We start from the raw sequence: 16676 nt of genomic DNA, 5'->3' as shown, positions 1-16676 counted from the left end.
ATGTGTGGGGGCGGAGCCTCGTGTGGTAGTGCGTGGGGGCGGAGAGTCGTGTGGTAATGTGGGGGGCGGAATTATGTGTGGTAATATGGTGGGGGGGCGGGATTGTGTGTGGTAATGTGGTGGGGGGTGGGATTATGTGTGGTAATGTGGTGGGGGGCAGGATTATGTGTGGTAATATGGTGGGGGGGCGGGATTGTGTGTGGTAATGTGGTGGGGGTGGGATTATGTGTGGTAATGTGGTGGGGGGCAGGATTATGTGTGGTAATATGGTGGGGGGGCGGGATTGTGTGTGGTAATGTGGTGGGGGGCAGGATTATGTTTGGTAATGTGGTGGAGGGTGGGATTATGTGTGGTAATGTGGTGGGGGGGGTGGGATTATGTGTGGTAATGTGGTGGGGGGCGGGATTATACACACACACACACACACACACACACACACACACACACACACACACACACACACACACACATAATTTTATTAGCTAATGAACCTGTTCTGCACCCGGGTGGCGAGCATTTATATTGGTATATAGTCTCCATCCTGGTATGTGCTGCTTCCATCCTGCGCCATAATCTTGTCATGTGCTAGCACACCTGATAGATGGGCATCCAGAGCTCGTTCATCTTCTCCTCATCCTCGTACAGCAGGTACTGCAGGAACTTGGAGAAGGTGACGTCGTCCCACTTGGATGCGGCAGTGGGCGGCTGCTGGAGGTACGGCGCACTATCTCCAGGCTGTACAGCTGCTGGTACTCCTTGATCTCCCCGAACTTGTTCCTGTAGGCGGACAGCAGCCACTCCAGGGGCTCTCGCACGGAAAGGAACTTGTAGGGTATGTGCACATGTTGCGGATTTGCCTGTGGATTTTTCCGCACTGAATCCGCATCTCTTGGCAGAAAACGCAGTTAAAAATCAGCCCATTTTTGGTGCATTTTTAATGCGTTTTTGTATGTGTTTTTGAAAGCTAAATAAAGATCTATTATTTAACAAAAAAAATGGCGATGTAATTTATTTTCCAACCTCCTTTTACATTTGTCCAACCCACACTCCATTACACATAGATGGATGGATGGATAGATAGATAGATATGGGTTAGATAGATCTATAGATAATATGTATCTATCTATCTATAGGTCTATTTATCATCTATCTATCTCATTCCATCTATCTATCTATCTATGGATCTATCTATAAGTCTATTTATCATCTATCTATCTCATTCCTTCTATCTATAGTTAAATAGTTCGATAGATAGCTAGATAGATGTGGGATAGATAGAAGGAATGAGATAGATAGATCTATAGATATCTATAATATAACGCTGGGAGCGTCACTCTGTCCAAAGCCTTTATAGACTGCGCAAGCACTGGCGCAGTCTGGACCCCACAGAGTGACGCAGCCCAGGAGATAGCGGTGTGCGTAAGCTCTGAACGCACACCACGATCTCCAATGGAGAAGCAGGGACGTGCCAGGAGGGTGAGTATGCTTTATTCACCTGTCCCGTTCCAGTGATGCGCGCTGCTCCGTCCTCCACATCCTCTGCCTGTGACGTTCAGTTCAGAGGGTGCGATGACGCGCTTAATGCACGCCGCCCTCTGACTGAACAGTCACAGCCAGAGGACCCGGAAGAAGGAGCGGCGCGCAGCACTTGATCAGGGCCAGGTGACTATAGCAAGTGTCGGGGGCCTGAGCTAGCGGCGACTCCAGCACCTGACCCCCACAGCGCGCCGGTGTCCCCGCCTGCTCAGGCCCCCCAGCACTCGGCGCCCAGCGACGATAAGTGACTATGTTATTTTTTATTGCAGCAGCATACAGGGCATATAATACTATGTAGCATTTATGGGGGCCATCAACCATAATGGAGCAGCATATGAGGCATAAACTATGGAGCATCTTATGGGGGCCATCAACCATAATGGAGCAGCATATGAGGCACATACTATGGAGCATCTTATGGGGGCCATCAACCACAATGGAGCAGCATGTGAGGAATATACTATGGAGCATCTTATGGGGGCCATCAACCCCAATGGAGCAGCATATGAGGCATATACTATGGAGCATATTATGGGGGCCATCAACCACAATGGAGCAGCATATGAGGCATATACTATGGAGCATCTTATGGGGGCCATCAACCGTAATGGAGCAGCATATGAGTCACATACTATGGAGCATCTTATGGGGGCCATCAACCATAATGGAGCAGCATATGAGGCATATACTATGGAGCATCTTATGGGGGCCATCAACCTTTATGGAGCAGCGTATGGGGCATATGGATGGGAGCAGCAAATTACAGAATGGTTGCGCAGGATGGGAGCAGCACATTACAGAACTGTGGCGCAGGATGGGAGCAGCACATGACAGAATAGTGCAGCACATGACAGAACAGGGGTGCAGGATGGCAGCAGCACATGACAGAACGGGGGCGCAGGATGGGAGCAGTGCATGGGAGCATGGGGGCACAGGATGTGAGCAGCACATGACAGAACCGTGGGTAGGATGGCAGCAGCACATGACAGAATGGGAGCGCAGGATGGGAGCACCACGTGACGGAATGGGGGAGCAGGATGGCAGCAGCACATGACAAGATTAGGGCGCAGGATGGAAGCAACACATACCAGGATGGAGACCATATACCAATATAAATGCTCGCCACCCGGGCGTAGAACGGGTGCAATAGCTAGTATCTATATATACATAGATATATCTCTCTATAGATATATCTCTCTATCAATAGATATATCTATAAATATATCGATAGATAGATATATCCATAGATATATAATGGCAAGGCCAATGTTTATTAATGAAGAATATGTTAAATTTTGAAAAAAAAATGGGGAAAAAAATGGCGTGGGGGAAAGCAGACGGCCAGGTGCCAATATTTGTAGCCTGGGAAGGGGTTAATACCCATGGCCCCTTCCCAGGCTATGAATATCAGCCCGCATCTGTCTACATAGCCTTTACTGGCTATTCAAATGGGGAACCCCCCAAAAAAAGACATGGGGTCCCCTGTTATGACCCCAATGGCAGAGGGTCTCAGAAGTTATTACCAAGTCTGCACACACAAAAAACCAGCTCATAGGGCAGTGGTAACTAGGCTGACCGTATAACTGATCCTAGCACAACAAATAGCAGTAGCCGGGGAACGTACCTACGTTGATTCTAGACGTCTCGCGCCAGCCGGAGAACTAACTAACCCTATAAGGGAAACAATAGACCTTTCTTGCTTCCAGAGAAAAGTTGGATACAAGCCCCCAACAAATAATAACGGTGAGGTAAGAAGAAAAGACAAACATAAGAATGAACTAGGTTTTAGCAAAGAGAGGCCCACTGACTAATAGCAGAATATAGGAAGATGACTTATACGGTCAGCAAAAACCCTATCAAAATTTCCACGCTGAATATTCAAGAACCCCCGAACCGTCTAACGGCACGGGGGGAGAATATCAGCCCCCTAGAGCTTCCAGCAATATCAGGAATCACATTTAGTATAAGCTGGACAAAAATAAGAGCAATGCAAATAACCAAAAAACAAGGAAGCAGGACTTAGCTTATTTTGCAAAGAACCAGGACCAGCAGACAGGAGCAAACAGAAAGGAACTGATTACAACGATGCCAGGCACCAGACTGAGAATCCAGGGAGTTTAAATAGCAACACCCCTGGACTAACGAACCAGGTGGGTACCAAGCTGGGGAAAGAAAATCAAAGTGTCATGTCGCTAGTGACCACAAGAGGGAGCCAAAAAGTTCAATTCACAACAGTCCCCCTATATTTTATAGCCAGAAAGGCTATGCAGACAGCTGAGAGCTGATATTCATAGCCTAGGAAGGGGCAATGGATATTGGCACCCCCCCGGCTACAAAAACCAGTTCCCAGCCACCCCAGAAATGGTGCATCTGTGTGATGTGCCAATTCCAGCACTTATCCTCTCTCTTACCACTGCCCTGTAGCGGTGGCATATGGGGTAATAAGGAGTTAATGTCACCTTTGTATTGTAAGGTGACATTATGCCCGGTTAGTAATGGGGAGACGTCAATATGACACCTATCCATTACTAATCCTATAGTAGTGAAAGAGTTTAAAAAAGACCGCCAGAGAAAAGTATTTTAATATTCTTAATTTCACCATACTTACAACCACGTCAAATTCCTGCAATGTCCTCGATCACCTGCAAAAAATAAAAAAATAATAAACCAACCGTATTCTCCCTGTCCGACGAAGTCCAATTAATTGTGAGTGTCCCATGAGGATCTCCCCTATAGAGCTGTCACATCAGGGGATGTGACAGCTCTATAGACCTTCAGTGACACACTGACAGGAGACAATGGCTCCTGCAGTTCATCACTGAAGAGGTTACTTTAGTTCATTGTTTCACTTTATGGCAATGCTGCGTGGTAATTTTTCCGTGCAGCTTTGCCGCAAGTGATCGTATGAACTGAACTGTACTCACAGCGGTGGAGGGATAGTGTGGAAGGATACCTTTCGTCATTGTATCCTGGGGCCCCAGGAGAGCGGCTGCATCATCTGATGTTACAGCTCTCCATGAGAGATCATCGTGGGACAATCGTATTAATTGGATTAAGGTGGACATAGGGAGTATATTGTTGGTTTATTATGTTAACTTTTTCAGGTGAGCGAGGTCTTTGGGGATTAGCTGTAGATGGTGAGTATGAACTATATATGTACTATATGTGTGTTTTTTTTCACATTCAACCCATTAGCCGGATGTGGATAATGGGACTACTACTGTCCTATCATTGGCTAATGTGTCAATCACTGTCACTGTAGCAGGCATAGCCGGATGGGACTTGTTGTCCAATCGGACGATGCCTACACACACACACACACACACACACACACACACACACAAAGCCCCGCACACACAGACACACAGTCACCGCCCATACTCCACCCACACACTTCCCTCCTCCCGGGTCACAGCGTTTCTCGCAGGGTGCTCTGTCTGCGGGGCCGGGACACTGTGCCATAGATCACAGTATGCGTTCAGTGCTTATGCATACCGCGATCTCTACCGCAATCTCCTGGGCCACAATCCTCATCCCCAGTTGCATAACTCTGTCGGGTCCAGACTGTGCAGGCGCTTCGTGCTTGCGCAGTCTATGAAGGCTTCGGACAGAGTGACACTCCTAGCATTATATTATATATGATGAAATCCAATCGCAAGGTAATTGATGATTAGTCTAATTTATGCAGATAAGGTGTGTGACTGTGAAACCTTAGTTGTAAATAACAGCAAGACACCACAAAATACTGTATCTATTTATTTAATGATTGATCACCGCTAAATAATCTAATATATATATATATAATGCGTTAGTATTGTTTCTAATTTGTTCAGAATATATCATATAAATCTTTTTTTATATTTCATGCCTTTTTGGGTATTTTGTGTCTAATTGTCTAATTGAAGAATCCAATACGCTTCTCAAAGGGTTAATTATTTTTGCCAATTTCTTCCACGGATTGGATTCTTCACTTTCTCCACTCCAAAGAAAGAAATATGTAATAAATCTCCTTGATGTTTCAAAGTGAAATTCTTTGCTGCACCTGAATATGTGCTGTTATTACTTTTTATATTAACAATATGTTCTGCAATTCTATTTTTGATTTTTGTTATTGTACAGCCAATGTGCTTCACATTACAGGCATAGCACTAAATACAGTAAACAAACAGGAATGCACAACAGCTCTCTATAAAGGACAAAGTATATGCAAACACTGAATACAGAAGATCTGGAATACATTGTTGCTAAATAAAATATACTCCTCCCATCAGCCCAAGGGTTATTTTAATTAGTCATGGTTTACACCTGTCCATTTAAAATGTAGGCTTGTAGCCCAGGAGAGGCATGTTTGATAAGTATGAGTAGTTACCCATCAGAGAAGCATCGCCTTGGTATGGTTGATGGGCACACATGAATTGGCACATTTATGCTCTAAGAACGTTCATTTTTGTATGTACATTTTATTTAGCAACAATTTATTCTATATCTCCTGTATTCAGTGTTTGCATATACTTTGGCCTTTATAGAGTGCTGCTGTGCTTTCCTTTTTGTATATTGTGCAGTCATTGCAGCTTGCACCTGTTCACATTGTATGGAGGTGCTGGTCAGGGTTTTTTTTGTTATACTCTATACAATAAGCTATGTGATGTGACTGAGTCACAGTTTATAAATGAATAGATAGTGTGGATGGAGCCTTGGGGGAGATAAGTTTTTTACTGCTGTCTGCTAACTCCTATACATTACACCATTCTTCGGCACCCTTGTAGAATCCTTAAAGTATGAAATTTAGATTATAGTTATTCTTCAAATAGTTCTGAAAGGTTGGCACTATTTGGACCTCTCCTGTTATGACCCCAATGGCAGAGGGTCTCAGAAGTTATTACCAAGTCTGCAAACACAAAAAACCAGCTCATAGGGCAGTGGTAACTAGGCTGACCGTATACCTGATCCTAGCACCACAAATAGCAGCAGCCGGGGAACGTACCTACGTTGGTTCTAGACGTCTCGCGCCAGCCGGAGAACTAACTAACCCTAGAAGGGAAAAGATAGACCTTTCTTGCCTCCAGAGAAAAGACCCCAAAAGTTGGATACAAGCCCCCAACAAATAATAACGGTGAGGTAAGAAGAAAAGACAAACGTAAGAATGAACTAGGTTTTTAGCAAAGAGAGGCCCACTGACTAATAGCAGAATATAGTAAGATGACTTATACGGTCAGCAAAAACCCTATCAAAATTTCCACGCTGAATATTCAAGAACCCCCGAACCGTCTAACGGCCCGGGGGGAGAATATCAGCCCCCTAGAGCTTCCAGCAAAATCAGGAATCACATTTAGTGCAAGCTGGACAAAAAATAAGAGCAATGCAAATAACCAAAAAACAAGGAAGCAGGACTTAGCTTATTTTGCAAGAACCAGGACCAGCAGACAGGAGGAAACAGAAAGGAACTGATTACAACGATGCCAGGCACCAGACTGAAAATCCAGGAAGCTTAAATAGCAACACCCCTGGACTAACGAGCCAGGTGGGTACCAAGCTGGGGAAAGTGTCATGTCGCTAGTGACCACAAGAGGGAGCCAAATAATCCAATTCACAACAGTACCCCCCCCTTAAGGAGGGGTCACCGAACCCTCACCAACACCACCAGGACGATCAGGATGAGCAGCGTGAAAGGCACGAACCAAATCGGCCGCATGAACATCAGAGGCGACCACCCAGGAATTATCCTCCTGACCATAGCCCTTCCACTTGACCAGATACTGAAGCCTCCATCTGGAGAGATGAGAATCCAAGATCTTCTCCACCACGTATTCCAACTCTCCCTCAACCAACACTGGAGCAGGAGGCTCAACAGAAGGAACCACAGGCACAACGTAGCGCCGCAACAAAGACCTATGGAACACGTTGTGAATGGCAAACGACACCGGAAGATCCAAGCGAAAGGACACTGGATTAAGGATTTCCAAAATCTTATAAGGACTGATGAAGCGAGGCTTAAATTTAGGAGAGGAGACCTTCATAGGAATAAACCGAGAAGACAGCCACACCAAATCCCCAACACGAAGTCGGGGACCCACACCGCGGCGACGGTTGGCAAAACGCTGAGCCTTCTCCTGTGACAACTTTAAGTTGTCCACCACATGATTCCAGATCCGCTGCAACCTATCCACCACAGAATCCACCCCAGGACAGTCAGAGGGCTCAACATGTCCCGAGGAAAAACGAGGATGAAAACCAGAGTTGCAGAAAAATGGCGAAACCAAAGTAGCGGAACTAGCCCGATTATTAATGGCAAACTCAGCCAATGGCAAGAAGGTCACCCAATCATCCTGATCTGCAGAAACAAAGCACCTCAAATAAGCCTCCAGAGTCTGATTTGTTCGCTCCGTTTGGCCATTAGTCTGAGGATGAAAGGCAGACGAAAACGACAAATCAATGCCCATCTTAGCACAAAGGATCGCCAGAACCTGGAAACAAACTGGGATCCTCTGTCAGACACGATATTCTCAGGAATGCCGTGCAAACGGACCACATTCTGAAAGAACAAAGGAACCAGATCGGAAGAGGAAGGCAGCTTAGGCAAAGACACCAAATGGACCATCTTGGAAAAGCGATCACATACCACCCAGATGACAGACATTCCCTGAGACACCGGAAGATCTGAAATGAAATCCATGGAAATGTGTGTCCAAGGCCTCTTCGGGACAGGCAAGGGCAAGAGCAACCCGCTGGCACGAGAACAGCAAGGCTTAGCTCGAGCACAAGTCCCACAGGACTGCACAAATGACCGCACATCCCGTGACAAGGAAGGCCACCAAAAGGACCTAGCCACCAAATCTCTGGTGCCAAAAATCCCCGGATGCCCTGCCAACACCAAGGAATGAACCTCGGAAATGACTCTGCTGGTCCATTTATCAGGAACAAACAGTCTGTCAGGTGGACAAGAGTCAGGTCTACCAGCCTGAAATCTCTGCAACACACGTCGCAAATCCGGAGAAATGGCTGACAAGATTACTCCCTCTTTAAGAATACCAGCTGGCTCTGAGACTCCAGGAGAGTCAGTCACAAAGCTCCTTGAAAGAGCATCAGCCTTCACATTCTTTGAACCTGGTAAATACGAGACCACAAAGTCAAAACGGGAGAAAAACAATGACCAACGGGCCTGTCTAGGATTCAGGCGTTTAGCAGACTCGAGATACATCAGATTTTTGTGATCAGTCAAGACCACCACACGATGCTTAGCACCCTCGAGCCAATGACGCCACTCCTCAAATGCCCACTTCATGGCCAACAACTCCCGATTGCCAACATCATAATTCCGCTCAGCAGGCGAAAACTTCCTAGAAAAAAAAGCACATGGTCTCATTACAGAGCAACCAGGGCCTCTCTGCGACAAAACGGCCCCTGCCCCGATCTCAGAAGCATCCACTTCAACCTGAAAGGGAAGTGAGACATCAGGCTGGCACAAAACAGGCGCCGAAGTAAACCGGCGCTTCAGCTCTTGGAAAGCTTCCACGGCTGCAGGAGCCCAGTTAGCAACATCAGAACCTTTCTTGGTCATATCCGTCAAATGTTTAACAACGCTTGAAAAGTTAGCGATAAAACGACGGTAGAAGTTAGCAAAACCCAAGAACTTCTGAAGACTCTTAACTGACGTGGGTTGAGTCCAATCATGAATAGCTCGGACCTTGACTGGGTCCATCTCCACCGCAGAAGGGGAAAAAATAAAACCCAAAAAGGGAACCTTCTGTACTCCAAAAAGACACTTTGAGCCCTTAACAAACAAAGCATTCTCACGCAAAACCTGAAACACCATCCTGACCTGCTTTACATGGGAGTCCCAATCATCAGAAAAAACCAGAATATCATCCAGATAAACAATCATAAATTTATCCAGATACTTCCGGAAGATATCATGCATAAAGGACTGAAACACTGAAGGAGCATTAGAGAGCCCAAAAGGCATCACCAAGTACTCAAAATGACCTTCGGGCATATTAAATGCAGTTTTCCATTCATCTCCTTGCTTAATGCGCACAAGGTTGTACGCACCACGAAGATCTATCTTGGTGAACCACTTGGCACCCTTAATCCGGGCAAACAAGTCCGACAACAGAGGCAAAGGATACTGAAATTTAACAGTGATTTTATTCAGAAGCCGATAGTCTATACAAGGTCTCAAAGATCCGTCCTTCTTGGCCACAAAAAAGAATCCCGCACCAAGAGGGGAAGAGAATGGACGGATATGCCCCTTCTCCAGAGACTCCTTGATATACGAACGCATTGCGGTATGCTCAGGTACAGACAGATTAAATAATCTTCCCTTAGGAAATTTACTACCTGGAATCAAATCTATAGCGCAGTCACAGTCCCTATGAGGAGGAAGAGCACTGGACCTGGACTCGCTGAATACATCCTGATAATCAGACAAATACTCAGGAACTTCCGAAAGAGTAGAGGAAGCAATAGACACCGGCGGGGAATCACCATGAATTCCCTGACAGCCCCAACTTGACACAGACATTGCCTTCAAATCCAAGACTGGATTATGGTTCTGTAACCATGGCAGACCCAAAACAACCAAATCATGCATTTTATGCAGAACAAGAAAACGAATCACCTCCCGATGTTCAGGAGTCATGCACATGGTTACCTGTGTCCAAAACTGTGGCTTATATTCCGCCAATGGCGTAGCATCAATACCTCTAAGAGGGATAGGATTTACCAACGGCTCAAGAACAAAACCACAGCGCTTGGCAAATGACAGATCCATAAGACTCAGGGCAGCTCCTGAATCCACAAACGCCATAACAGGGTAGGAAGACAATGAGCAAATTAAAGTCACAGACAAAATAAATTTAGGTTGCAAATTACCAATGGCGACAGAACTAACAACCCTTCTTAGGCGTTTAGAGCATGCTGATATAACATGTGTAGAATCACCACAGTAAAAACACAACCCATTCTGACGTCTATGATTTTTCCGTTCATTTCTAGTCTGAATTCTACCACATTGCATTAAATCAGGTGTTTGTTCAGACAACACCACCAGAGGATTAGCGGCTTTGCGCTCCCGCAAACGCCGGTCAATTTGAATAGCCAGTGCCATGGAATCATTCAGACTTGTAGGAATGGAGAAACCCACCATCACATTCTTAATGGCTTCAGAAAGGCCATTTCTGAAATTTGCGGCCAGAGCACACTCATTGCACTGAGTAAGCACGGACCATTTCCGAAATTTTTGGCAATACACTTCAGCTTCATCCTGGCCCTGAGAGATAGCCAGCAAGGCTTTTTCTGCCTGAATTTCAAGATTGGGTTCCTCGTAAAGCAACCCGAGCGCCAGAAAAAATGCATCAATATTTGCCAATGCCGGATCTCCTGGCGCTAACGAGAAGGCCCAATCCTGAGGGTCGCCCCGCAAGAAAGAGATAACAATTTTAACTTGCTGAGCTGAGTCTCCAGACGAATGGGGTCTCAGAGATAGAAACAATTTACAATTATTCCTGAAATTCCTAAACTTAAATCGGTCTCCAGAGAACAGTTCAGGAATAGGTATTTTAGGTTCAGACATAGGACTACTGGTAACAAAATCTTGAATGCCCTGCACACGAGCAGCAAGCTGATCCACACTAGTAATCAAAGTCTGGACATTCATGTCTGCAGCAAGCTCAAGCCACTCAGAGGTAAAGGGGAGGAAGAAAGAGAAAAAAAAAAAACCTCAGAATTTCCTTTCTTATTATCCCACTTCTGCAATGCATTAAACATTCACCTTTGGCCTGGCATACTGTTATGACCCCAATGGCAGAGGGTCTCAGAAGTTATTACCAAGTCTGCAAACACAAAAAACCAGCTCATAGGGCAGTGGTAACTAGGCTGACCGTATACCTGATCCTAGCACCACAAATAGCAACAGCCGGGGAACGTACCTACGTTGGTTCTAGACGTCTCGCGCCAGCCGGAGAACTAACTAACCCTAGAAGGGAAAAGATAGACCTTTCTTGCCTCCAGAGAAAAGACCCCAAAAGTTGGATACAAGCCCCCAACAAATAATAACGGTGAGGTAAGAAGAAAAGACAAACGTAAGAATGAACTAGGTTTTTAGCAAAGAGAGGCCCACTGACTAATAGCAGAATATAGTAAGATGACTTATACGGTCAGCAAAAACCCTATCAAAATTTCCACGCTGAATATTCAAGAACCCCCGAACCGTCTAACGGCCCGGGGGGAGAATATCAGCCCCCTAGAGCTTCCAGCAAAATCAGGAATCACATTTAGTGCAAGCTGGACAAAAAATAAGAGCAATGCAAATAACCAAAAAACAAGGAAGCAGGACTTAGCTTATTTTGCAAGAACCAGGACCAGCAGACAGGAGGAAACAGAAAGGAACTGATTACAACGATGCCAGGCACCAGACTGAAAATCCAGGAAGCTTAAATAGCAACACCCCTGGACTAACGAGCCAGGTGGGTACCAAGCTGGGGAAAGAAACTCAAAGTGTCATGTCGCTAGTGACCACAAGAGGGAGCCAAATAATCCAATTCACAACACTCTCCCCTCCATACAAAAAGGTCGTCCACATAGCGACCATACCATACTATATTTGAAAAATGGATTATCTTGAGTGAATATAAAAGTTTCCTCCCACCATGCCATGAATAAATTTGCAAGAGTGGGTGATTGTCCCCCACATGGCTCTTATGTAAAGGATTTTACAAGTTTGCCAGAGATCAGTGTAATGTATCTGAGTTTGCAGACAACAGAAAAAAGCTTCATACACCCTATTGATTCATATTTAAACTGTGACTCACATCACATAGTTTACTATATTGAGTGCCGCACCTGTAATGTAAAGCACATTGGCTGTACAATAAGAAAAATCAAAAAGAGAATTACCTAACATATTGACAATATAAAAAGTAACCACAGCGCATATTCAGGCACGGCAAAGCATGTCACTTTGACAACTCAAGGAGATTTATTCATATTCCGCGGGTGGTGTCGGCTCTCTATGGTTTTTCTAGACATGGCAAAGTACAGTATCTTCGTCCGATGTAGCTTTCAAAGCAGAGATTTCGGGAAGGAAATGTTGGTGGTGCAAAATCAATTCTGGTTGAGTGCAAGAAGTCGACACACAGGAGTTAAGCTGCTCATAATCATTGTGGAATAAACCCATACTGGGTTTGAGCAAAAAGGAATCTTAAGACCAGTCTTCTGTGGCAATGATTTAGTTTTCTGTCCTAGCTTAGTATCCAAGTACCCTGATCATGGTGGAATGTCTTGTTGGCACTTTAGGATCAGGACACACCAGCCTTGTCCCTCCAAATATTAGTACATCTAATTTTTCCAAAACATCAGCCCTCTTGGGAAAGAAAGAAGAAACATGTTGAATTTCAAAATGGCCTATCCCTCTTCCTCCCTAGTTAAATAATAACACCTGTTGGATTCATCCAAGTCTGTTTATTTGTGGGGAATTCAGACTGCGTGCCATGTGAATGTCTAGTGGTAGTGAATCAAAGTTGTTGAACATTTTCCCCAAAAATGTCAGATTTGTTAAACTCTCAAATTTTGGGGATTTGATTTGCAAGTTCCTGTAAAGTAGTACACATGACATAAATCATGTGCAACATGTCCATGTGGCCGTGTGAGGCTTAGCTAGCGCATCCGCATCTCCAACACAGACCAGGGGAAGCTTGCTGGGTAGTCGGAGGTGCAGGGTAGGTGTGTGTGTGTGTGTGTGTGTGTGTGTATATAGAAAAAGATAAAATATATATTACATTTTTTCTGTTTTTTGCTAACCCCTTCCCACCACTATGTATTCATATGGACTTGATTGACCAGTTTGAGTAAACCTTCTTGAAAACATTTTCAGGAGATTTACTCATTTAAATTGTTTAGCTAAAATAAATCATAGCGAAAACTCTCTAGGAATATGATGGGATTCTAGGGAAATAACTACTTCATTATTTTTGTCTTCTGCAGTTATACAACACTTTCACATCTCTGATTCGCTGGTTACCAGGAGGTCACAGAAAAATGAATAGAAATTCTGAAGAGATCGAAAAGTTCTTTACAGTGACCTTCGCAAAACACAAAGATCAGCTAGATGTAAACGATCAGAGGACTCTGATAGATGCTTTTTTTGTCAAGCAACAAGAGGTATTGTACGTCAGCTCTTCAGAATAGTGATTGAATTTAAACATTTACAAAGGCGAGAGATCTGCAAGTCTTTAACATTTTACACCGAATTTAAAAAAAAAAATGTTTAACAGGTGTCAGTTTACATCAGTGGGGGCTCTTGTCGTGAAATACCTATTTCTTTCTAAAACAAAGGGTCAGAAGGGATCATCTTAGTGCTGTGTCCTTTTTGTATCTCATATGCTCTCCTATCCTTCAAGAATGACAAGACTTTCTAATTAGCCTCTCCTCAGAGATGATCAAATAAATCCAAGTGAAATTGAATTCTAATTGAATTTAACAAAAATTTGCTATTGTCATAATTGAGATTGTTTTTGTTTAAAGAATCACTATATTCACCTTATTGATTACCCCTACGACCCATCAAGTCCTCGTTGCATCTTCTGATTCCACCTCTGTTTGCTTTGGAATCTTCGGTCTTCTTTCACAGAGCCGGAATTCTGGGTGTTACTGTGTTCCAGAGGTTTCTGCACAGCCGTGAGAAGACTGAAGATTTCAATGTGAGCAACGGGTGATCAGAAGATGCAGTAAGTAGAAGAGGGGCCCCAGAGGGTGAGTATAGCGAAATACGCAGAGCATAATAAGGGACATAAAATCTATAGAGAATTACTTCTTCTCCATGATTCGAATTTCTGGCAAAAAACAAACAGGACTGATCAGGCAAAATTTGATTTTGGCTAAGTCTTGAAGAGTGGCACTCAGCCATGAATTTCTAGTTCTTTATTTGAGCAATCAGTGTCCCCCACCAATCAAAACTGAAAGCACGTCAAAACTTTTGTAAGACTGCAATAGCAAATACTTTTTAGTGCTTGAGTTGCTATACCATCACCGTCAGAGGATTTTCTTGAAAACTTTGTGCCTAGTGCATATGTTTATTATTATGTACTGCCTTTTTTAACTATTTGCTTTTTTCTGTGATTTGTATTTGTTTTAAATTTTTAAGGAAAAATCTGAAATTGCACCTTTTTTCCACAATGAAAATTTAATAGTAATTATTACCAACCTGCTTTTTGCTGGGATGGAGACAACCTCAACCACTCTACAATGGAGTCTTCTTCTAATGATGAAATATCCTGAGATACAAAGTAAGATTGTACTTATGAATTCTATGCTCAGAATTATATACATGGTCTTTGTTATGAAAAAAAATATATATACATGAAAAAATAATATATATATATATATATATATATATATATATATATATATATATATATATATATATATATATATATATATATATACACACCCTGCTCAAACAAATAAAGGGTACACTTAATCAACAGAATATAGCTTAAGTAAATCAAACGTCTGTGAAATCAAACTGTTCACTTAGGTAGCAACACTTTTTGACAATCAATTTCACATTCTGTTGTGCAAATGGAATAGACAACAGATGAAAATTATTGGCAATTATCAAGACACCCTCAATAAAGGAGTGGTTCTGCAGGTGGGCACCACAGACCATATCTCAGTACCAATGCTTTCTGGCTGATGTTTTGGTCACTTTCGAATGTTGGCTGTGCTTTCACACTCATGGTAGCATGAGATGAACTCTACAACCCACACAAGTGGCTCAGGTAGTTCAGCTTTTCCAGAATGGCACATCAATGCGAGCCGTGGCAAATTGGCTTGCATAATGTCTAGAGGGTGGAGGCGCTACCAGGAGACAGGCCAGTACACCAGGAGACGAGGAGAGATCTGTAGGAGGGCAACAACCCAGCAGCAGGACCGCTACCTCAGCCTTTGTGCAAGGAGGAACAGGAGGAGCTGTTAGAATCTGTTTAGCTTGTGACTATCCGCCATTTTCTTGTGGGTTCCTCCTAATGCAGGACAGTGCCAGACCTCATGTGGCTGGAGTACGTCAGCAGTTCCTGCAATATGAAGGCATTGAAGCTATCGACTGGCCCGCCCGTTCCCCAGACCCAAAACCAATTGAACACATCTGGGACATCATGTCTCTCACCATCCACCAACGTCATGTTGCACCACAGACTGTCCAGGAGTTGGCGGATGCTTTAGTCCAGGTCTGGGAGGAGATCCCTCAGGAGACTAGCCACCGCCTCATCAGGAGCATGCCCAGGTGTTGTAGGGAGGTCACACAGGCACGTGTAGGCCAAACACACACTATTGAGCATCATTTCCTTGTTTTGAGCCATTTCCACTGAAGTTGGATCAGCCTGTAATTTGATTTTCCACTTTGATTTTGAGTATCATTCCAAATCCAGGCCTCCACTGGTTAATAAATTTGATTTCCATTGTTGATTTTTGTGTGATTTTGTTGTCAGCGCATTCAACTTTGTACAGAACAAAGCATTCACTGAGAACATTTCATTCATTCAGATATAGGATGTGCTATTAGTGTTCCCTTTTACTTTGTTTTGAGCAGTGTGTGTGTGTGTATATGTGTGTGTGCGTGTATATATATATATATATATCTATCCACTGGGCTATAAGGCAAAAATACGGATGGCACCGCCAGTGCTGCTGATTCCTGTGCTGCTTAGCCTTATGACCCCGGGTGCTAGTCCAGGAAATCAGTGTCATAAACCCTACAAAGAAAAGCAGATGGCGCTCATTGGTCTTTTGCAGAAATTCTGCTCTTTATTTGTAGTAAAAAAGCATGTTGGCCAGGGGAGTGAGGACGGGAGTGGGCAGAAGCTTGACGACTGCGCTGGCCGTGCTTTCCCTGCAGGGGCATAACTAAGTGACTATCTGGTCTTCACTAGAGCCTCTGATAGTGGGGATAGGCATGGGACATTAGGGTAGACACCAGGCCCAACTCGAGGACACTGCCTGGACAACAAGATGATGTAGCAGAGCTGTAAGGTTTGCACAAAGCTGCTCTACTAGATGATCTGACACTGGGGGGAGCAGAGTGGTGCAAGCAGTGAGCAGGACAACTTACAAGCCATGCAAGCCACTGGCATGACAGTATATATGTG

The 16676-nt window shown here is 44.2% G+C and overlaps 1 protein-coding gene across 2 annotated transcripts in view; it reads left to right on the top strand.

Moving 5' to 3' along the window:
* Positions 1-16676, top strand: part of LOC143808727 (cytochrome P450 2K1-like) — a 68659-nt gene that overhangs the window by 26772 nt on the left and 25211 nt on the right. For both annotated transcript variants that reach the window (XM_077291668.1, XM_077291669.1), the window contains 2 exons: positions 13516-13692; positions 14675-14816. In XM_077291668.1, the coding sequence (XP_077147783.1) occupies positions 13516-13692; positions 14675-14816 (319 nt within the window). The remainder of the gene's footprint in view (positions 1-13515; positions 13693-14674; positions 14817-16676) is intronic.

This window comes from Ranitomeya variabilis, chromosome 2, assembly GCF_051348905.1.
Source record: "Ranitomeya variabilis isolate aRanVar5 chromosome 2, aRanVar5.hap1, whole genome shotgun sequence".
NCBI classification, from domain to species: Eukaryota; Metazoa; Chordata; class Amphibia; order Anura; family Dendrobatidae; genus Ranitomeya; species Ranitomeya variabilis.
This window is presented reverse-complemented; position numbering and strand designations above follow the sequence as displayed.